The 24,362-nt window shown below is 44.8% G+C and overlaps 1 protein-coding gene across 13 annotated transcripts in view; it reads left to right on the forward strand.

Annotated features, from left to right (window-relative positions):
* LOC147121275 (AT-rich interactive domain-containing protein 1B-like) overlaps nucleotides 1-22,969 on the forward strand; it is a 673,710-nt gene extending 650,741 nt beyond the window's left edge. For all 13 annotated transcript variants that reach the window (XM_085981504.1, XM_085981501.1, XM_085981503.1 and 10 more), the window contains 2 exons: nucleotides 7,631-7,761; nucleotides 19,981-22,969. In XM_085981504.1, the coding sequence (XP_085837630.1) occupies nucleotides 7,631-7,761; nucleotides 19,981-21,741 (1,892 nt within the window). In that variant the 3' untranslated portion in view covers nucleotides 21,742-22,969. The remainder of the gene's footprint in view (nucleotides 1-7,630; nucleotides 7,762-19,980) is intronic.
* Nucleotides 22,970-24,362: the final 1,393 nt, after the last annotated feature.

Raw genomic sequence — 24,362 nt, forward strand, 5'->3', positions numbered from 1 at the left:
GAACTTCTGTGTGGGGACTCCGGCGGCGTAGAGCTGGTCTGAGACCTGGATGGGGAAGATGGCTGATTCCAAGATGGCGGCCCCCTCGGCGCGCACGAGGCGGTGAGGGCCGCATGGCCAGAAGAATAAGAGTCAGAGTTTCTCTGGGCCACGTCCAGCGATCGCGCAGTGGCCACTGCCTTTTTAAAGTCCAGGACCTCCTCCTCCAGCAGCCTCTGCCGGATATAATTCGATTTGAGGCCCGTGATGAAGGAATCGCGGACCAATTCGTCAGAGTACGCGTTGGCCGTCACGGCCTTGCAGTTACAGTCCCGGACCAGGTCCTTTAGGCCCTGTAAGAAATCGTCCATTGATTCCTCTGGTCACTGCCTGCGTGTTGCCAGCAGATGTCTGGCGTACACTTCGTTTACCGGCCTCTGGTATTGGGCCTTCAGGATAGTGATGGCCTCCGTGTAAGAGGTGGCGTCCCGGATGAATGAATAAATCCGATGACTTACGCGAGTAGTCAGTAGACTCAGTTTATCTGCCTCGCTAGCGGATGAGGCCCCCGCGAAGAGTTTGAAGCATTTGAGCCAGTGTCCAAATTGATTTGATGCTTCAGCAGAATGTGGATCCAAGTCCAGATGCTCTGGTTTTAGGAGTCGATCCATCCTAGTATTCTTTAGTGATTAAAATTGATGGGCCTTCAATAACCACAAAATTAGAAGTTATAGACTTAAACAAGTTGGCTTTTAATCACTAAGATCAGAGCTAACATCTCAACACGCCGACTGGTTCACAGGAATGAGTCATACAGATCCTGGGATCTTTATGTAAGAGAAGTCAGGGGCGGAGCCAAGAGCCAAGACCTGGAACCTCCCAGGTTAGTCGGGAAAGAGGAAGTGAAACTATACACAGTGGGGGAGGGTAATATACATGAGTGCAAAACGAATACAGGATCAAGACAAACAGATTTCATTACACTCCTTAAATGTACACCACTGATCATGTATCGTCTTACCCTTTAATCTATTTTCCCAATCCACTCTACTCAATTCCGCTCTCATACCTTCATAGTCTCCTTTATTCAAGCTTAGCACGCTTGTTTGAGATCCAACCTTCTCACCCTCTAATTGAATATGGAATTCAACCATGTTATGGTCACTCATTCCAAGGGGATCCTTTACTAGGACATTTTTAATTAATCCTGTCTTGTTACACAGGACCAGATCTAAGGTTGCTTGCCCCCTGGTCGGTTCAGTTACATACTGCTCAAGAAACCCATCCCTAATACACTCAATGAACTCATCCTCAAGGCAGCCCTGCCCAATTTGATTTGTCCAATTAATATGATAGTTAAAATCCCCCATAATTATAGATGTTCCCTTATTACAAGCCTCAACTATTTCCTGATTGATACTCCGTCCAACAGAGTTGCCACTGTTCGGAGGCCTATAGACTACGCCCACTAGTGTTTTTTTCCCCTTATTATTCCTTACCTCCACCCAAACTGTTTCATTATCCTGATCTTTTGACCCAATATCATTTCTCTGTATTACAGTGATTCCTTCCTTTATTAACATAGCCACCCCACCTCCCCTTCCTTCCTGCCTGTCCTTCCTGATCGTTAAATAACCTGGTATGTTTAATTCCCAGGCATTGTCACCCTGCAGCCATGTTTCTGTAATGGCCACAAGATCATACCCATATGTAGTTATTTGTGCCATTAACTCGTCTATTTTGTTACGAATGCTACGTGCATTCAGATAGAGAACTTTCAAAGATGTTTTGTGACACTTAGGCTTTTGCCCTTTTTATTACTTTACCTTTTACTCCATACCTTCTGCCCCTTCCTGACACGCTCTGGTTTTTAATTTCCCCACTGCTACCTAAGTCTATGACCTTCTCTGTTGTCATTTTTATTATTTGCTCTCTAGGAACCTCCCCCCCACTAGTTAGTTTAAAGCCCTCTCTACAGCCCTAGTTATATGATCCGCCAGGACTCTAGTCCCAGCACTGGCCAAGTGAAGCCCGTCCCAACGGAACAGCTCCCTCCTGCCCCAGTACTGGTGCCAGGAAGCAAAACCCATTTCTCCCACACCAGTCTTTGAACCACGCATTTAACTCTCTAATTTTATTTGTCCTAGCCAAATTTGCTCGTGGCTCAGGTAATAATCCAGAGATTATTACCCTTGAGGTTCTGTTTTTTAATTTGACCCCTAGCTGCTCATTCTCCTTTAACAGAACCGGCTTCCTAGTCCTATCTACGTCGTTTGTACCAACATGGACCACGACAACTGGATCCACCCCCTCCCACTGCAAGTTTCTTTCCAGCCCAGAGGAGATGTCCTTAACCCTGGCACCGGGTAGGCAACACAGCCTTCGGGACTCTCGCTCTCGGCTGCAGAGAACTCTATCTATCCCCCTAATAATACTATCCCCTACCACTACAACATTTCTATTTACTCCCCCCTCTTGAATGGCCCCCCCGTTTCTCAGTGCTGTGGCCAGGTTGCTCATCCTCCCTGCAGTCCCTGCTCCTGTCCCCACAGGGAGTAAGAACCTTAAACCTGTTGGACAAGAGCAAGGGCTGCGGCTCCTCCAGCTCTACCTCCTGGATCCCCATACCTGCCTCACTCGTAGTCACACCGTCCTGTCCCTGACCATGGGCTACATCTGAATTAATTAACTTCATAGGTGTGACCACCTCCTGATACAGAGAGTCCAGGTACTTCTCCCCCTCCCTGATGTGTCACAGTGTCTGAAGCTCAGACTCCAGCTCATCAACACGGAGCTGGAGTTCCTGTAGCAGCAGACACTTGTCACAGACGTAATCACCGTGAGCCTCAATGGGGTTCACCGGCTCCCACATCTCGCAACAGTAACACATCACCTGCTCCATTCTATGTAATTAATTAAATTTTTTATTGTTAGTTATGGACACCCTCTGCCCGATTTTAGATGCTAGTATCCCCTTTAGTTAATTGGATTAAAATTAAATCAATCGCTCTAGTTACACCAGTTAAATGGTTTACCAACAGTCACTCTGCACCAGAAAGGCCTTATTAACTACAACCCACAGAGTTAAAGTTTGAAAAGTGCATGTGGGATGGTTTCCTAGAACAGTATGTAATGGAACCAACCAGGGAGCAGGCTATCTTGAATCTGGTACTGTGTAATGAGACAGAATTAATAAATGATCTCATAGTAAAGGATCCTTTAGGAAAGAGTGATAATAGCATGGTTGAATTTCAAATTTAGTTGGAGGGTGAGAAAGTTGTATCTCAAACCAGTGTCCTGATCTTAAACAAAGGCAATTACAATGGCATGAGGGCAGAACTGGCTAAAGTGGACTGGAAACATAAATTAAAGGGTAAGGCAGTTGAAATGCAGTGGCGGACATTTGAGGAGATATTTCATAGCTTTTCAACAAAAATATATTCCAGTGAGAAAGAAAGATTTTAAGAGAAGGGAGCACCATCTGTGGCTAACGGAGGAAGTAAAGGATGGTATCAAATTGAAAACTAAGGCATACAATGTTGCCAAGATTGTTGGGAGACCAGAGGATTGGGAAATTTTTAACAACCAGCAAAGGATGACTAAAAGAATAATAAAGAGAGAGAAGATGAATTATGAGAGTAAACTGGCAAGAAACATTAAAACAGATAGTAAGAGCTTCTACAGGTATATAAAAAGGAAGAGGGTAGCTAAAGTAAACATTGGTCCCTTAGAGGATAAGACTGGGGAATTAAAAATGGGGAACGGGGAAATGGCAGAGACTCTGAACAGATATTTTGTAACTGTCTTCACGGTAGAAGACACTAACAGCATCCCAATAATGGATAATCAAGGGGCCACAGGGAGGGGGGAACTAAAGACAATCACTATCACTAAGGAAATAGTACTTGGTAAAATAATGGGATTAAAAGACGACAAGTCCCCTGGACCAGATGGCCTGCATCCCAGGGTCTTAAAAGAAGTGGCTGCAGAGATAGTGGATGCATTGGTTGCAATATACCAAAATTCCCTGGACTCTGGAGAGGTCCCAGCGGATTGGAAAACCGCAAATGTAACACTCCTATTTAAGAAAGGAGGGAGACAGAAAGCAGGAAACTATAGACCAGTTAGCCTAACATCTGTCATCGGGAAAATGCTGGAGTCCTTCATTAAGGAAGCAGTAGCAGGGCATTTGGAAAAGCATAATGCAGTCAAGCAGAGTCAGCATGGTTTTATGAAAAGGAAATCATGTTTAACAAACTTGCTGGAGTTCTTTGTCCACCCTGCTCGTTACCTCCTCAAAGGTGAACCAGTGGATGTGGTGTATTTGGATTTCCAGAAGGCATTCGATAAGGTGCCACATAAACGGTTACTGCATAAGATAAGAGCTCACGGAATTGGGGGTAATATATTAGCATGGATAGAGAATTGGCTAACTAACAGAAAGCAGAGAGTCGGGATAAATGGGTCATTTTCCGGTTGGCAAACGCTAACTAGTGGGGTACCACAGGGATCAGTGCTGGGGCCTCAACTATTTACAATCTACATTAATTGGATGAAGGGACCGAGTGTAATGTAGCCAAGTTTACGGATGATACAAAGATGGGTGGGAAAGCAAGTTGTGCAGAGGACTCAAAGAACCTGCAAACGGATATAGACAGGCTAAGTGAGTGGGCAAACATTTGGCTGATGGAGTATAATGTGGGAAAGTGTGAGGTTATACACTTTGGCAGGAAAAATAAAAAATCAAATTATTATTTAAATGGAGAGATTACAAAATGCTACAATTCAGAGGGACCTGGGGGTCCTTGTGCATGAAACACAAAGGGGGAGAAATTCGGTTGTTAGCGCCACCGATTTAACGCCTAAAGATGCCAAGAAGTGGGGCACTAGCCAATTTCCGGGTGGGCGCAAGGTGCCTAGCCCAATATTGAGCATGCATTTAGCGCCGGCGCTAAATCTTAGCGCCCGCTCATGGGCGCAGGCTGATTATGACGTAATTTGAGTGTGCAACGCCTTTTGGGCGCCCTGGACCGGAAATTCAGTGGCGCCCCCCTCCGTAGCGCCTGGCACTAATAGTGACAGCTCACCTGGACCTTACCAAGTCGCTCTCGGGCTGGAGGAGCGTTATTTAAAGGGGACTGGTGTGGTTTAAAAGCGGCAGCCATTTTTGGAGCACAACTTCCTCGCGAGCTACAAAGAGTTGCTGAGCTGCACACTGAGAGCCATTTGACCACTGAGCCAGCGCAGGCAGACGATCTTCAGCCTTCTGACCATCACCTTGCTGTTGGTGAGCCTTGACAACGGGGAACCTTCCTGTGGGCACTTATTATGGGGGCTGCATTGGAGGGGAACGTCCTGCTGCTGAATCATTTGGAAAGGGCACTGAGACGCTGGGAGAGGGGGGCGGGCATGGCCAGACGGAGGAGGCTCAACAGACGTCGCCACAGCAGACCTTACGCTGGCAGGGTTTTCTGACAGCAGTTTTCCTACATGAACATGCCGGAGGAGCAGTGTGTCAGAAGGCTGCGATTTAGAAAGGAGGTGGTGACTGAGCTGTGCCAGCTGCTTCAGCCAGATCTGCAGCCTCCGATAAGGTGCAGGACATCTCTGTCGGTGGCTGAGAAGATGCCTGCTGGCCTGAACTTCTACGCGAGTGGCTCTTCTCAGGCTGCGTGTCAGAGGCTGATCAGAAGTAGCTTCTAGGCCCCTCTCACGGAATGCTTGCTGCCATTCCAAGAACAGGAATGGAACCGGTCTGATACCCCCAAGCCTGTGAAGGGCAAGATGCATGTAAATAGAAGGCATGGCCATTGTAAATGAAGAAAGTGTTTCATTACACAAAATGTGGTTCCTTCAAACATGAGAAAGCTATGGCAACTTGCATCTCACACCCGGGAGACTGTCCAAAACATAAATCACATTCCAACCATCTTCCTTGGCCTTGATTCCACTGCGCCAACCAAAGCATCCAATGCCCCATCAGTGAGGCGTTCTGCCCTCTGCCTCACACTTTCCATGTCTTGCTAGGCTGGTGCGCCACAGGTAGGCTCCCACCGCTTTGAAGGCCTACAAGGCAGTGAGTGTGCCTGGTGATGCCAATTGACCTGCCCCTTTAAGAGCTGGCCGCCGCCAGTGTGTCTCAGGGAAAGTGATTATTGACAGCACCCTCGCTGCGCCCCGCCGCCGCGAAATTGGGTTGCGCCGCCGGGTTAGTGCCTTAAGAGTAGTGTGCAGCGCCTGATTTAGCGCCGCAATCACCTTTAGGGGCTCTGCAACCCAATATCGCGCTAAATTGCGCCTGGCGCTAAACTTTGCGCATCACCAGGACTAGCGCCCCAAACGCGGCTATACCGAATTTCTAGGCCAAAAAGTTATCATGCAGGTGCAGCAAGTAGTCAAAAAGGCAAATGGAATGTTGGCCTTTATTGCAAGGGGGTTGGAGTATAAAAGCAGGGAAGTCCTGCTACAACTGTACAGGGTATTGGTGAGACCACACCTAGAGTACTGCATACAGTTTTGGTCTCCTTATTTAAGGAAGGATATACTTGCATTGGAGGCAGTTCAGAGACGATTCACAAGGTTAATTCCAGAGATGAGGGGGTTGACTTATGAGGAAAGGTTGAGCAGGCTGGGCCTATACTCATTGGAATTTAGAAGAATGAGAGGTGATCTTATTGAAACATATATACTGAGGGGGCTCGACAAGGTAGATGCAGAGAGGATGTTTCCCCTCGTGGGGAAATCTAGAACGTGGGGGCACAGTTTTAGAATAAAGGGTTGCCCTTTTACAACTGAGATGAGGAGGAATTTCTTCTCTGAGGGTCATAAATCTGTGGAATTCTCTGCCCCAGGGAGCTGTGGAGGCTGGGTCATTAAATACGTTTAAGGTGGAGATAGACAGATTTTTGCAAGATAAGGGAGTGAAGGGTTATGGGGAGCGGGCGGGGAAGTGGCTTTGAGCCCAAGATCAGCCATGATCTTATTGAATGGCGGAGCAGGCTCAAGGGGCCAAGTGGCCTATTCCTGCTCCTATTTCTTATGTTATGTTTATAAAGGTTTACCATAACTTCCTTGCTTTTGTACTCTAAGCCTCTTTATAAAGCCATGGCTCACGTATGCCATATTAACAGCCTTCTCAATTTGTCCTGCAACCTTCAAAGACTTGTGCACATACACCTCAGGTCTCTCTGTTCCTGCACCCCCATTTAAAATTGTACCATTTTGTTTATATTGCTTCTCATTCTTTCTACCAAAATCCATTACTTCACACTTCTCTGTGTTAAATTTCATCTGCCATGTGTCTGCCTATTTCACCAGTCTGTCTATGTCTTCCTGAAGTCTGTTACTATCCTCCTCACTGTTTACTACATTTCCGAGTTTTATGTCATCAGCAAACTTTCAAATTATGCCCTGTATACGCAAATCCATGTCATTAATATATTATCAATACTTCATGGGTTTACACCACTCTTGACAATTATGAATCCCATTCTTAACATTTCCCTGATGTTAACAGCTATATACATGCCTGTTCTTCCATTATTTAAAATACAAATGTACCAACAATTAATGTAAATTTGATTCATTGAGAAATTCAAAGTACAGGTCTTACTAATAAATTATTCTTGATCTGCTTTTAATGATTTTCCAGGAGCCCCAGAGGCATGGCGAGTTATGATGTCCCTCAAATCTGGTCTGTTAGCTGAAAGCACTTGGGCACTGGACACCATCAACATCTTACTTTATGATGACAGCACTGTAGCCACATTCAACCTCTCCCAGGTAAGTGAAATTCCTTGTAATTAAGACGTTCTATTGTGCAATTTTAATGATCCTGTGATCTGAGACTGCCTGTTTCAGTTAAAGTCTGATTTTTAGTGTCAGTAGCTGTAGAATTATTTTCCTCTCCAACTACATCTTTATCTTTTTATGTAAACTTGTATGTTCTGTGCTTCTCCTGCAACCATTATAATTTGCAAGTCCTTTTCTGCTGAAGGAATCAGAGAAATCAGACTAGCTATTTGGGTTTTGAAGTGATGATTAATTCCTTGCACAGTTTCCAGTTGATAGAGTCAGATGGTAGTATTCTTCATTGTCCTGTCAAGATACTGTGGTCAAAACCAATAAGGGAACAAGATGAAACAGTACAGCGCAGCAACAAATATGAAACAATGTGTTTTGAAGTCTTACCAATGGAAGTGCTGTAACACTAAGGCTGTGCCCTTTAGGGGAACGGTAGCGTAGTGGTAATGTCACTGGGCTAGTAATCCAGAGGTCTGGACTAATGATCCAGAGACGTGAGTTCAAATCCCACCACGGCAGCTGGGGAATTTATATTCAGTTAATTAAATAAATCTGGAATAATTACTAGCATCAGTAATGGTAACCATGAAACTATTGGATTGTCGTAAAAACCCAGCTGGTTCAGTAATGTTCTTTAGGGAAGGAAACCTGTTGCCCTTACCTGACCTGGGCTATGTGTGACTCCAGACCCACAGCAATGTGGTTGACTCTTAACTGCCCTCTGAAATGGCCTAGCAAGTCACTCAGTTGTAACTAACCACTACGAAACATAAGAATGAAACCGGATGGACCACCCAGCATCGACCTCGGCAGCAGCTACGGACACGACAACGGCACACCGAGCCCAGTCGACCCTGCAAAGTCCTCCTCACCAACATCTGGGGACTTGTGCCAAAATTGGGAGAGCTGTCCCACAGACTAGTCAAGCAACAGCCTGACATAGTCATACTCACAGAATCATACCTTTCAGCCAATGTCCCAAACTCCTCCATCACCATCCCTGGGTATGTCCTGTCCCATCAGCAGGACAGACCCACCAAGGGTGGCGGCACAGTGGTATACAGTCGGGAAGGAGTGGCCCTGGGAGTCCTCAACATTGACTCTGGACCCCATGAAGTCTCATGGCTTCAGGTCAAGCATGGGCAAGGAAATCCTGCTGATTACCAGCTACCACCCTCCCTCAGCTAATGAATCAGTACTCCTCCATGTTGAACACCACTTGGAAAAAGCACCGAGAGTAGCAAGGGCACAGAATGTACTCTGGGTGGGGGACTTCAATGTCCATCACCAACAGTGGCTCGGTAGCACCACTACTGACCGAGCTGGCCGAGTCCTGAAGGACATAACTGCCAATCTGGGCCTGCGACAGGTGGGGAGAGAACCAACACGAGGGAAAAACCTACTTGACCTCGTCCTCACCAATCTACCTGTTGCAGATGCATCTGTCCATGACAGCATTGTTAGCAGTAACCACCGCACAGTCATTGTGGAGACAAAGTCCCGTCTTCGCACTGAGGACACCCTCCTTCGTGTTGTGTGGCACTACCACTGTGCTCAATGGGATAGATTAAGAACAAATCTAGCAGCTCAAAACTGGGCATCCATGAGGCACTGTGGGCCATCAGCAGCAGCAGAATTGTATTCCACCACAATCTGTAACCTCATTGCCCGGCATATCCCTCACTCTACCATTACCACCAAACCAGGGGACCAACCCTGGTTCATTAAGGAGTAGTAGAAGAGCATGCTGGGAGCAGCACCAGGCGTACCTAAAAATGAGGTGCCAACCTGGGAAATCTGCAACACAGGACTACATGCATGCTAAAAAGCGGGAGCAGCATGCTATAGACAGGGCTAAGCGATCCCGCAATCAACAGATCAGATCAAAGCTCTGTAGTCCTGCCACATCCAGTCGCGAATGGTGGTGGACCATTAAACAACTAATAGGAGGAGGAGGCTCCATGAATATCCCCATCCTCAATGATGATGGAGCCCAGCACGTGAGTGCAAAAGACAAGGCTGAAGCATTTGCAACCATCTTCAGTCAGAAGTGCCAAGTGGATGATCCATATCGGCCTACTCCCGAGGTCCCCACTATCACAGAAGCCAGTCTTCAGCCGATTCGATTCACTTCATGCGATATCAAGAAAAGGCTGAGTGCACTGGATACAGCAAAAGCTATGGACCCCGACAACATCCCGGCTATCGTGCTGAAGACCTGTGCTCCAGAACAAGCCGCAGCTCTAGCCAAGCTGTTCCAGTACAGCAACAACACTAGCATCTATCCGACAATGTGGAAAACGGCCCAGGTATGTCCTGTCCACAAAAAGCAGGACAAATCCAATCCCAATTACCGTCCCATCAGTCTACGCTCAATCATCAGCAAAGTGATGGAAGGTGTCATCGACAGTGCTATCAAGCGGCACTTACTCACCAATAACCTGGTCACTGATGCCCAGTTTGGGTTCCGCCAAGACCACTCAGCTCCCGACCTCATTACAGCCTTGGTCCAAACATGGACAAAGGAGCAGAAGTCCAGAGGTGAGGTGAGAGTGACTGCCCTTGACATCAAGGCAGCATTTGACCGAGTGTGGCATCAAGGAGCCCTAGGAAAACTGAAGTCAATGGGAATCGGGGAAAACGCTCCACTGGCTGGAGTTATACCTAGCACAAAGGAAGATGGTTGTGGTGATTGAAGGTCAGACATCGCTGCAGGAGTTCCTCAGGGCAGTGTCCTAGGCCCAACCATCTTCAGCTGCTTCATCAATGAACTTCCCTCCAACATAAGGTCAGAAATGGGGATATTTGCTGATGACTGCACAGTGTTCAGCGCCATACACAACTCCTCAGATAATGAAGCAGTCTATGCCCGCATGCAACAAGACCTGGACGACATTCAGGCTTGGGCTGATAAGTGGCAGGTAACACTCACGCCACAGAAGTGCCAGGCAATGACTATCTCCAACAAGCGAGAGTCTAACCACCTCCCCATGACATTCAACGGCATTACCATCGCCGAATCCCCCACCATCAACATCCTGGGGGTCACCATTGACCAGAGACTTAACTGGACCAGCCACATAAATACTGTGGCGACAAAAGCAAGTATTCTGACTCCCCAAAACCTTTCCACCATCTACAAGGCACAAGTCAGGAGTGTGATGGAATATTCTCCACTTGCCTGGATGAGTGCAGCTGTAACAACACTCAAGAAGCTCGACACCATCCAGGACAAAGCAGCCCGCTTGATTGGCACCCCATCCACCACCTTAAACATTCACTCCCTCCACCACCGGCGTACCGTGGCTGCAGTGTGTACCATCTACAAGATGCACTGCAGCAACTCGCCAAGTCTTTTTCGGCAGCACCTCCCAAACCTGCAACCTCTTCCACCTAGAAAGACGAGGGCAGCAGGCGCATGGGAACACCACCACCTCCAAGTTCCCCTCCAAGTCACACACCATCCTGACTTGGAAATATATCGCCGACCCTTCATCGTCGCTGGGTCAAAATCCTGGAACTCCCTACCTAACAGCACTGTGGGAGTACCTTCACCACACAGACTACAGCGGTTTAAGAAGGCGGCTCACCACCACCTTTTCAAGGGCAACTGGGGATGGGCAATAAATGCTGGCCTTGGCAGCAATGCCCAGATCCCATGAACGAATAAAAAATTTTTTTTTTAATGATTAAGAAAATGGACAACTATAAATTTAAATTGATCAAGTTGTCAAGCTATCTGGTAGGGTATAGTACAATAGCCTATGCACATTTGACTTTAAGCACTCAGTAGTATTTTGGGGCTGCAGTTTATTAACTAGATAATGGACATAAATACTGAAGGGAAAATTCAATTTGAATCACAGAATCATACCACACAGAAGGACGCCACTCGGCCCATTGTGCCAACACTTGAAAGAGCTATCTAATTAATCCCACTCACTCGTTCCCTATAGCCTTGCAAAATTTTCCCTTCAAGGATGTAGTGGCATTGGAGAAGGTACAAAAAAGATTCACTAGGATGATACCAGAACTGAGAGAATATACTTATCAGGAAAGACGGGACAGGCTGGGGCTCTTTTCTCTAGAAAAGAGAAGGCTGAGGAGTGACCTAACCGAGGTCTTTAAAATGATGAAGGGGTTTGAAAGGGTAGACGTAGAGAAGATGTTTTCACCTGTGGGGGAAACCAAAACTATGGGCCATAAATATAAGATAGTCACCAATAAATCCAATAGGGATTTCAGGAGAAACATTTTGAACCAAACTGGTAAGAATGTGGAACTCGCTACCACAAGGAGTAGCATAGATGCAGTTAAGAGGAAGCTAGATGAACACGAGGTAGAAAGGAATACAAGGATATGCAGCTAGGGTTAGATGAAGAGGGGTGGGAGGAGGCTTGTGTGGTGTATAAACACCAGCATAGACCAGTTGGGCCGAATGGCCAGTATCTGTGTTGTAGATTCTAGGTACGTATATATCCAATTCCGTTTTGAAAGTTACTATTGAATCTGTTTCCACCACCCTTTCAGGCAGTGCATTCCAGATCATAGCAACTCGCTGCGTAAAAAAAATTCTCCTCATCTCTGCTCTTGTTCTATTGTCATTTACCTTAAATCTATGACCTCTTGTTACCGACCCTCCTGCCAGTGGAAATTATTTCTCCCTATTTACTCTTATCAAAACCCCTCATAATTTTGACCACCTCTATTAAATCTCCCCTTAATCTTCTCTGCTCTAAGGAGAACAACCCAGCTTCTCTAGACTCTCCACATAACTGAAGTCCCTCATGCCATGTGCCATTCTAGTAAATCTCCTCTGCACCCTCTCCAAGGCCTTAAACATCCCTCCTAAAGTGTGGTGCCCAGAATTGGACACAATACACTGAGGCCTTGCCAGTGATTTACAAAGGTTTAGCATAACTTCCTTGCTTTTATACTCTATGCCTCTATTTATAAAGCCACGGATACCATATGCTTTTTTAGCAACCTTTTCAACTTGACATGCCACCTTTAAGGATTTGTGTACATAAAATATATAGCACAGAAACAGGCCATTCGGCCCAACAGGTCTATGAATGTAAGCACCCAAATCTCTCTGTTTCTGCACCTCCTTTAAAATTGTACCATTTAGTTTATATTGCCTCTCCTGATTCTTCCTGCCAAACTGCATCACTTCACACATGTTGCCCCTTGGTGACATCATCCGAAAACACGACGTCAGTTTCCACGTGTATGCTGACAACAACCAGCTCTACCTCACTATCACTTCTCTCGACCCCTCCACGGTCTCTAATTTGTCAGACTGCTTGTCCGACATCCAGTTCTGGATGAGCAGAAATTTTCCACAATTAAATATTAGGAAGACCGAAGCCATTGTTTTGGAACCCGCCACAAACTCCATTCCCTAGCCACTGACTCCATCCTTCTTCCTAACATCTGTCTGAGGCTGAACCACACTGTTCCCAACCTTGGTGTCATATTTGACCCTGAAATGAGCTTCCGACCACATATCCGCAGCATAACTAAGACCGCCTATTTCCGCCTCCGTAACATCGCCCATCTCCACCCTCGCCTCAGCTCATCCGCTGCTGAAACCCTCATCCATGCCTTTGTTATCTCTAGACTTGACTATTCCAGTGCACTTCTGGCTGGCCTCCCACATTCCACCCTACGTCAACTTGAGGTCATCCAAAACTCGGCTGCTCATGTCCTAACTCGCACCAAGTCCCGTTCACCCATCACCCCTGTGTTCGCTGATCTACATTGGCTCCCGGTTAAGCAACACCTCGATTACAAAATTCTCACCCTTGTTTTCAAATCCCTCCATGGCCTCACCCCTTCCTATCTCTGTCATCTCCTTCAGCCCCACAACCCCCTGAGATATCTGCGCTCCTCTAATTCTGCCCTCTTGAGCATCCCTGATTATAATCGCTCAACCATTGGTGGCCGTGCCTTCTGTTGCCTAGGCCCTAAGCTCTGGAATTCCCTGCCTAAACCTCTCCGCCTCTCTATCTCTCTTTCCTCTTTTAAGACGCTCCTTAAAACCTACCTCTTGTTGGTCACCTGCCCTAATTTCTCCTTATGTGGCTCGGTGTCAAATTTTTTGTCTTTTAATACTCCTGTGAAGTGCCTTGGGACGTTTTACTATAATGACGCTATATAAATATAATATATATCAAAAAGAGCAGTGGTCCTAATAATGACCCCTGGGGGGGGACACTTTATACTTCGCTCCAGTCCGAAAAACAAACGTTCACCACTACTCTCCCTTTCTGTCCCTTCGCCAATTTCGTATCCAAGCTGCCACTGCCCCTTTAATCCCATTTTGCTATTATGTGGCACTTTATCAAATGCCTTTTGAAAGTCAATGTACACAACATTAACCACACTACCTTCATCAGCCCTCTCCGTTACTTGTTCAAAGAACTCAATCAAGTTTGTCCGACACAATTTGCCTTTAACATATCCATGTTGGCTTTTATTTATTAATCCATGATTTCCCAAGCGACAATTAATTTTGTCCCAGATTATTGTCTCTAAAATTTTCCCCACCACCGCCGTCAGGCTGACTGGCCTGTAGTTAACGGGTTTATCCCCCTCCCCTTTTTTGAACGGAGTGTAACATTTGCAATTCTCCAGGCCTCTGGCATCACTGCCATACCTAAGGAGGATTGGAATATTGTGACCAGAGCCTTCATGTTCAGCAACCTAGGATGCATCCGATCTGGACTGGGTAACTTTTCTATTTTGAGTGCTGCCAAACTTTTAATCTATTTTTATCCATCTAATTTCTCTACTACCTCCTCCTTTACTTTGACATTGGCAGCACCCTCTTCTTCAGTGAAAACAGATGCAAAGTACTCATTTAGTACCTCAGCCATGCCATGTGCCTCCACAGGAAGATCTCCTTTTGGTCCCTAATCAGCCACACCCTTCCTTTGACTACCCTTTTACTATTTATATGTTTATGAAAGATTTTAGTGTTTCCTTTAATGTTACCTGCTAATCTTCTGTTGGTCATTGAGCACGACAGTAGGCTGTAAACAGGCTAGATTTGTATGATTTAATGTATCTGAATACTCAATTAATCACTTCAATAATCAATTAAATAATGATTGTATTGAAATTATTGCATCACAAACCCATTGTAATACTATCTTGGTATTATTTAAATAATTTTTCCTTCACTTATGTCATCTCCAGACATTCTGGTCTGATTTGCTCCTGGAGTCAGCAATGGCCATGGGGAAGGTACCCGTTCAGTTGTCTTTCAATGTGCAAAGCCATATGCTCATGTCTGGTACATGAACAGTTTTATAGCACAGATAAAGGAAAAAAATACACATGTTGGAAAGTTCTGTTGACTAATCCCACCCGAAATGACAACCTTTCTCTTTGGATTCCGAGTGACCTGATTTTCATTTCCCACATTTTCGGTTTCTATTAGTTTTATAGGGCATCGACTATTAAAGTAAAAAGCAATGGAGTTGTTTCTAGAGACTGCATCTGCAGGCATGTGATCAGCTGTGTTTCCTCGCCATCAGCAGGTTGAACTGTTCAACTGACCTGTACGAGTCAATGAAGCAGTTTTTCTACTCACAGTCTGTACATATCTTACCCAACCATTGGGAACGGTACAGTGGCAAGAAACATAGTAGTGAACCCTGACTAAAAACATTGTTCTTACATACTGGCTGCTGTGAGAAGTGGGTGGTACAGATGTATCGGCCAATTCTGTGGAATATTCCTAAAGTGGCTTTTCTAATGAGCACCGTTATTAACAAGTCCCTCAAATCTTTTACTTCAAAGTTTACTTCAAGGTAATTATGGAAAGTGTATTCCTGATCTGAAGGCCTGATTTTGTTGGCGCTCAGTGGACCAGATTGGTGGCAGGTCAGCTGTGAAATTTAAAATGTCGGGAACCCACTGTCAAAACACGCACACCTGCATTTCTCGATGTCGGGTCTGCCAGCGTTGAGCAGACCCGACAGGCAGCGGCAGGGGACCCAATTCAAATCATTGGCATGTTTACAGCCACTTAACAATGCTTTTTTTCCCAGCTTTTTAATTTTCACAGGTCTCCCACCGGTTTCCCGCTGTGCCTAGACCTCGTCAGTAAAGCTGAGGCGGGAGGTCAGCTGATGAGTTGCCAGCTTCAAATGTCAACTCAAAGCTCCCAGCTGATTCAGATATCTTCCCTTAAGCACAAGCATCTCTAAACTGCATTTCCACTACAAATTCAGGATGCTGCAAGTCTTTACACAAGTCTCCATGCAGTCTGACCTCATTACTTCTCCCACCATTGACAGATCACTTCTGTCATCTCTACGTCACCTGCCATCTATTCCATCAGCATGGGTGCACTTTATACCCTCTCACCTTGGTCCTCAGAATCTGACCATGATCAGCCCCAACACCAGCAGCACCAACAACCACACCAACCTTCTGCGCAATCACCTGATGCTGCACAGGACGGAGGGCATCAGCACCCGACCACATTGCTGCCTGGGACACCAGGGATGGCCTCACAATGGCCACATTTACTTCACTTGACACTGAACACCCTGACTGCCACATAATGTGCCAAGTTAGCACCACCCCACACCAACAACATAATGCATCCCTACAATGCCCAAGCCATTCCTTTCACACACATCAGCATTGCGGGGGTACCGTTATGTCTCACCATTCACTGCAACTCACTTCCAAAGGTGCACACAAATCTGTCCAAGAAAGTAAAGTGTTGAAAATAAAGATTTCAATCTTTGATAGCACATTAACAGAAACTTCACATAACATAGAAACATGGAAGATAGGAGCAGGAGTAGGCCATTCGGCCCCTCGAGCCTGCCCCGCCATTCAATGCGATCATGGCTGATCATCCAAATTCAGTACCCTGTCCCTGCTTTCTCCCCATGCCCCTTGATCCCTTTAGCCTTAAGAAATATATCCAACTCCTTCTTGAATATATTTAATGAACTGGCCTTATAAGTTTCAATGAGATTTCCTCTCATTCTTCTAAACTCCTGCGAGTACAAGTCCAATCGACCCAATCTCTCCTCATACGTCATTCCTGCCATCCCAGGTATCAGTCTGGTGAATCTTCGCTGAACTCCTTCCATGGCAAGAACATCCTTCCTCAGATAAGGTGACCAAAACTGCACACAATACTCAAGATGTGGTCTCACCAAGGCCCTGTACAACTGCAGCAAGACATCCTTGTTCTTGTACTCAAACCCTCTCGCTACGAAGGCCAACATACCATTTGCCTTCTTAACCACCTGCTGCACCTGCATGCTTACCTCCAGCGACTTGTGCACAAGGACACCCAGGTCTCGTTGCACTTCCCCTTCTCCCAATCTATTGCCATTTAGATAATAATCTGCCTTCCTGTTTTTGCCACCAAAGTGGATAACCTCACATTTATCCACGTTATTATTGCATCTGCCATGTTTCTGCCCAATCACCCAACATGTCCAAATCATCCTGGAGTTTCTCGACATCCTCCTCACAGCACACACACCCACCCAGCTTTGTGTCATCTGCAAATTTGGAGATATTACATCTAGTTCCATTGTCCAGATCATTTATATATATTGTGAATAGCTGGGGTCCAAGGACCGATCCCTGCGGTACCCCACTAGTCACTGCCCGCCATTCGGAAAAAGACCCGTTTATTCCAACTCTTTGCTTTCTGTCTGCCAACCAGTTCTCTATCCAAGTCAATACCTTGCCCCCAATCCCATGTGCCTTAACTTTACACGCTAATCTCTTATGCGGGACCTTATCGAAGGCCTTCTGAAAGTCCAGATACATAATCATTAGCTAAAACAACCAAGTGCCTACCCTTGTGTGTTGTTAGTTGCTATGATTGGACTAGGATGAGGGTGAGTGTGAGGGGTGGCTAGTGAGATGGGGAAGTGATAATGTAGATAGAGAGGGATGGGTGGAGGTGCGAGGAAAGTTGATGTAAGGATGGGCAGGAGCAGGGTTGTTTGAAGGCAGAATGATGGGGATGTGATGAGTGGCACAGGAGGATGAGGCCACTGCAGCCTGGTCCTCCTGACAACATTCCTGCTTGTGCCCTCCTGTGCAATGTGCAACCAGGCTGTGTTGGTTTCCTGGGGAGGTCTCTTCCACCCATTGGAAGGGAAGAGAACCTCCTTGCGTGCTGTGACTCCCTCCATATGCTCATGGGAGAGCCTGGGTGCAGCTGTGCACCTCTGTGCAGTGCTTGTCAGTGTTTGCAGCACCTCAATGCTGTAGAACACTGACAGCACAAATGTCAAGGTAAATTTGTACAATAGCAAAAATACTGCGGAGGGGTCACAGTCTCAGGATAACGGGGTAGGACATTTAGGACTGAGATGAGAAATTTCTTCACTCAGGGTGGTGAACCTGTGGAATTCTCTGCCACAGAAGGCTATGGAGGCCAAGTCACTGAATATATTTAAGAAGGAGATAACCGGAAATCTCTGTTAACCGGCAAAATTCAGGCGTAGGTTCAGGTAAGTTTTACTTCATATTAGTGGCAGTTCCTGGATCTGTGGCTGTGTTACTGGGGTTCGTGCACTTGTTGCTAAGCAACAGGGACGCTTGGTCTGTGGCCGGAGTTCCTGCACATGTTGCTAAGCAACAGGGAAGCCTGGATTTGTTGCTGTGTACGGAGCTCTCGTATCTTTTAACTATACCTCTCTGTAATCCGGACTTTTTGATAAACCGGCATCACGCCGGTCCCATTGGTGCCAGATAATAAAGAGTTTCCTGTAGATAGATTTCTAGACACAAAAGGCATCAAGAGGTATGGGGAGAGAACGGGAATATGGTACAGAAAACTCTTTGGTATCCGGGATGGTGCCGGTTGATTAAAAATTCCGGTTGACGGAGAGGGTTATCTACCGAGGCTATTTTTAACAAACAAAGAGTCCGACTCTTGTTATTGAGGTGTTCGGACTTCCGACAGTGCCAAGAAGCCGAGTAGTGGCAGTTTGGAGAGCTACCCCCACTGACTAACTCGGCCACTGCGGGAGACTCGGACTCTGACTCGGCAATGTTTCCGGTTATTGAGGTGTTGTTTTCGGAGTATGCATTTTGCCGGTTAATAGAGAATTCCGGATATTTAGGTGCCGTTTAAACGAGAGTTTCCTGCATTGAGATAGATCATCAGCCATGATCACATTGAATGGCGGAGCAGGCTCGAAGGGCCGAATCGTCTACTCCTGCTTCTATTTTTCTATGCTGGAAATCTGAAATAACAACAGAAAATGCTGGAAGCACTCAGCAGGCCAGGCAGCATCCGTGGAGAGAGAAACAGAGTTAACGTTTGTTAACTCTGTTTCTCTCTCCACGGATGCTGCCTGGCCTGCTGAGCGCTTCCAGCATTTTCTGTTGTTATTTAAGGTAAATTTGTGCTTGGTCCCTTTAAGGAAACCAGCTGATGATGCGTCATAAATGATGTCATCAGACCGGCTTCCTTCAGTTGGCCGGGAAACTCGCTGGGCGGGCTTAACAAGCCCAATCAGGGGAAAGTCATGTCGGAGGCCAGGATGGAGCCAACAGTGGAGCTGGGACCCACCACCGACGTCGCCCGCCGAGGTAGAGAAAATGGTGGCCAAAGTGTCCCAAAATCTGTCAGTGTATCTTGTTTTTACTGTTTTATGTCATTTCACTGCTTCATGAATAGTTCTTCAGAGGTGAACTTTGCAAACTTTTGTGAAATGCTTTTGTTCAACTTGAAAAGCTAGTAATTGTGTTTTAATTCTGCTGCAGTGTTTTTCAAAATTTTGTGTATGGAGAACCCCTGTAAATTTTGACATACTCCTATCCTAATTTCTGAAAGACTGTCAGCTACCCAAAAAAGTGCTATAATTGAAGAACTGTTTTTTATTACTATAAATACAGCAATAAAAATAACATGCTACTAAAGTAAAAAAATATAGAAAAATAGGAAGAAAATATATAGAATAATCGAAAGACAGTACTTACAGCACATGGTATACCTGGCCCAGTATATATAGTTAACCTAGATAGAAATCTAATGACCTCATGAACACCCTAGGATCCCAATGCAGATCACATAGGCTTATTTGAAAGCCTATATTTTAAAATGAACTGTTGCTGATAAGTAAATTAAGTAACTGCAGAAGAATATGCTTGGAACTCTGAAGTTAAGTCCTTTTATTTCTGTTTTTGTTACAGTTGTCTGGTTTCCTGGAGCTTCTGGTAGAATATTTCAGAAGATGCTTGATAGAAATATTTGGAATTTTAAAAGAGTATGAGGTTGGAGATCCAGGTCAGAAGGCTCTTCTTGATCCAGGTGCATTGAAGAAAGATGATAACCATACCAAGGATGATATTAGGAAGGAGGAGGAGGAGGAAGAAGAAATTGATGATGACGACGATGACTATGACGATGATGACAATGACCAAGAGGAAGATGAAGAGGAAGATGGCCAATCGGAAAGTGAAGACAGCCGAGTCAACTTTGCAGCAAATGATTCACAAGCGGGTGATGAAAAGCCAAAACAAGCCAGTAAATTTGACAGGTTGCCATTGAAGATTGTGAAGAAGAAGGATCTTTTTGTAGTTGACCGCACAAATAAACTTGGCCGAGTTCAGGAGTTTGACAGTGGATTGCTCCATTGGAAAATTGGTGGAGGTGACACAACAGAGCACATTCAGACCCATTTTGAGAGCAAAATGGAAATGCTATCACGTAAGAGGGTGATGGGGTGTTTAAGCGCCCCAAGTAAAGAGAAAAAGACAAAAGAACACGAGAACAATGAAAACATCAATACAGAAGAGCAGCCAGAAAAGTGTATCACAGCAACGATAGATGATGTATTGTCAGCTCGGCCAGGAGCCCTGCCAGAAGACCACTCCAATGGTTTGGCAGCTGAGAGGGAAAGCCGTAAGTTTCTCTTTGGCATCCACCAATCAAAAAAAAACAGAAATATAACATTATTGGAGGATGAGCCTTGCAGCCGTGATGAGACTCCATTGTGCACAATCTCTGACTGGCGGGACTCTTTGGTAAAGCGTTGTATTTGTGTGTCAAATATAGTTCGTAGCTTGTCTTTTGTACCTGGGAATGATGCTGAAATGTCAAAGCATTCAGGCCTAATACTCATTTTGGGGAAGCTGATTTTGCTTCATCACGAGCATCCAGAAAGAAAGCGAACACCTCGGACGTATGAGAAAGAGGAAGAAGAGGACGAAGGGGTAGCTTGCAACAAAGACGAATGGTGGTGGGATTGCCTTGAGGTTTTACGGGAGAACACCTTAGTTACATTAGCCAACATTTCTGGGCAGCTGGACCTGTCTATATACCCAGAAAGCATTTGTTTGCCAATTTTGGATGGCTTGCTACACTGGATGATATGCCCTTCAGCAGAAGCCCAGGATCCTTTCCCAACAGTGGGACTTAATTCAGTCCTGTCACCACAGAGACTTGTGTTGGAGACCTTATGTAAACTCAGCATTCAGGACAATAATGTGGACCTCATCCTGGCAACTCCCCCTTTTAGCCGTCAGGAGAAACTATATGCTACTTTGGTTAGGTACGTGGGAGACCGGAGAATTTCAGTCTGCCGAGAAATGTCTGTTGCTTTGTTGTCAAACTTTGCCCAAGGGGACACGTTGGTGGCAAGAGCTATTGCTGTGCAAAAAGGAAGCATCAGCAACCTGATCAGCTTCCTTGAGGACGGCCTCACTGTGGCCCAACTTCAGCATAGTCAACCTAACCTGATGCACATGCAGCCTCCGCCCATTGAGCCAACCAGTGTGCACATGATGTGTCGGGCAGCCAAGGCTTTACTTGCCATGACTAAAGTAGAAGAGAACCGCTCGGAATTTGTTTTACATGAGGGTCGCTTGCTAGATATTTCTATATCATCTGTTCTGAACTCTATGGTTGCATCTGTCATTTGTGATACACTGTTCATGATTGGTCAGTTATGACAGAAGTGGGAAGCCAAGCATGTGTGAGTGGAGACAAAGAAGTTGCATTTGATTGGCTGTTTCTGTTATTTATCCAACAACAAAAATAATCTTTGCTCCTCCGCCCCATTTACTAAAGAAATTGGGCTTTAAAAAGGTATCAATTTGGTCAGATATAAGATGGAAATAAATATTTGCTGTCTATGTGTATAAGTACTTTTTAAAACATTTTTTTAACCAAAGTTGCTGTCTAGTACAGTCGGGGTTATCTTTATCCCTAGATTCCCTTTGGGTGTTTCTTTCATGTTTGTATGATATTTTTGGAAGCAAAAAAAAGGTGAATTTTGAAATGTGGCAAACATTGTACAATTAAATATTCTTTACCACTTAAAAAAAGAAAAAGGAAAAAAAAAGGAAAAAAGGCACCAGAATAATTTGGAAATATGTACACACCACAGAAAGCGCTGTGCAATAGAACTTAGTGATCTAGGTGTAGGGGATCAAAAGAAGGTGTGCATAGTCCACTGTAAAACACAGCAGAAATTAAAATGCATTAGTCTAGCAGCAAATAAACTGTTGACCTGGGTTGGGGGGGGAGGGCGAGAAAGCGATAATAAACACAAATTGCTTCCTCACGATACTGTCATATTCATACCTTCCTTGACCTTCCACAGTATGACAGTCCTCGGCCGTCTCTTAGTTCACTCAGTTTATCTTTTGATATTTTTTTCCTACAGCCAAAGGGCTGTAATGTATATAGAAGTTGTACATTGCACATACCCTCAAACTATTTCTGTTGTGTTTTTTTTGTTTCTTTTAGAATGAGGTTTACAGTTTTTCTTTCTCCATGATGTGGTAAGGTTTAAAGAAAGTGGTAGATTTTAATTATTTTTTTTATGATATATTTTTGGCCATATCTCCTATGAGGGTGATGTACAAGTTTCTGTATGTATAAAGTCGTGCTCTATTTCAAGGAGAGCAGCTGATCACATTTTGCTTCATAATCAAGGTGTGGAAAAGTACAGGTAATGATCAGAAATTTAAAAAAAAATGAAGAAACACAATTTCAGAAATTTTTCAGTGATGCGAATCAGCATATTTGTATTTCAGATAATGTAGTTAAAAACTTGATGTAAATTCCTCCTTTTCCTCTGGCTTAATGAATATCATTTATTCAGTATAAAATCTTTATACTATATGTTCCACATGTTAAGAATAAATGTACATTAAATCTTGTTAAGTGCTGTGATGATTGTTCTTGAATATTTTTTTTTAATGATGCAACTGCTTTGAAAGGTTCTGTCAGCACTGCTTGGAATTGAATCTTGTGGAAAAATGTAACTGAGCTGCAGGGAAGGTTAGTCGCCTAGGCCAGCAACTTCTTTTCTGTCAGTGCTCTGATCCCTGCAGACCCTGATGCACCACAGGTCCCAGAAGCAGGATATACTGATCATTGATGCTTACTTTAAAATACAGATGTTAAACGTAGTCATGGATGGCCTGAAAGGAGATACATAGTAACACAATAGATGGGTTTATCTGACCTCATATTGTCTGAACTCTGAGAATGTGATGCAGCCTTTCTTCCAACTCTTTGTTTTTGTTTTCCCTGACATACAGTTTTGAGTTACTTATGGAAGTTTTTAATTTACAGTGACTTGCATCAAGTTTTACATTCAGAGATGCCTCATCTTTCTGCTGTGATGTGTGTGAGTGCATACAAAATGTCATATTGACCATTCAGCTGGTTGGAAGGTATTACCAGGTAGTGGGACATTGGGCTGTTCACCTTACATAGTGTGTAAAATGTCCTGACATTCCATTGATATGAGGGGTTTGGTTCACTAACTGGTAGGGAATGTCAGGATTCAGTTGTACTTGCCAAGCCTGACTATAATCAAATCTTAGTTAGTGACTTGAACTTTGTATTACATGTGACTTCATGCTGCAGGTTAGCAGTTTGAACATTTATTTTTAACAGGCAACCAGAGTTCTGTATCTCTCCCAGTTCTCCCATTAAGAACAGCTATCGAGAGCCAATGATATCTTGGCTGACGGTCTTTTTATTGAAAGTTGAAGCACTGGACGAGGTTTTAAAACCACAGAAATGTCACATAAACCACAAACAAATAAAAGCTATACCACTATTCTCTTACTGTAGGAACATTTTCTGTAACTTCAAGAACCACTTGGTCATAAGTTACTAAAGTAGCATTGCCCATTAAACCTTTAAAAAAAACACAAACCAGAAGTGGTGCTCAAGCACTTCTACTTATTTTTTAAATGTGAAGGCTGTTTTGCTTGTGTCATGTACTTGGATGAAGCAGTGAGTGTTTTGAAGCATCAGATAATAAGCCCCTGTATATTAATAAAATACTGCTGACAATATATTTATGCAGCAGCTTTTTGCTGGTCAATGTTGGTTGTTTGGTACTGTGCTGGAGACCTCTAGTAGCAGCTCAAAAGTAGTCCAGAAGCCTCATCATGGAACCTAGTCAATGGCACTGTAATGGTGCGTATTAGGGGCCTGATTCGGTACTTGCGTGACTCAGTCCCTTGTTGCACTGCAGTAGAAAAGTGTTATATCAATATTAACACTTAGTATCAGAACTGATTTAACATTTTATCAGTATAGAGTAGGA

Source organism: Somniosus microcephalus, chromosome 3 (genome assembly GCF_052327205.1).
Source record: "Somniosus microcephalus isolate GS21.2 chromosome 3, FLI_Smic_1.0, whole genome shotgun sequence".
Classification (NCBI taxonomy): domain Eukaryota; kingdom Metazoa; phylum Chordata; class Chondrichthyes; order Squaliformes; family Somniosidae; genus Somniosus; species Somniosus microcephalus.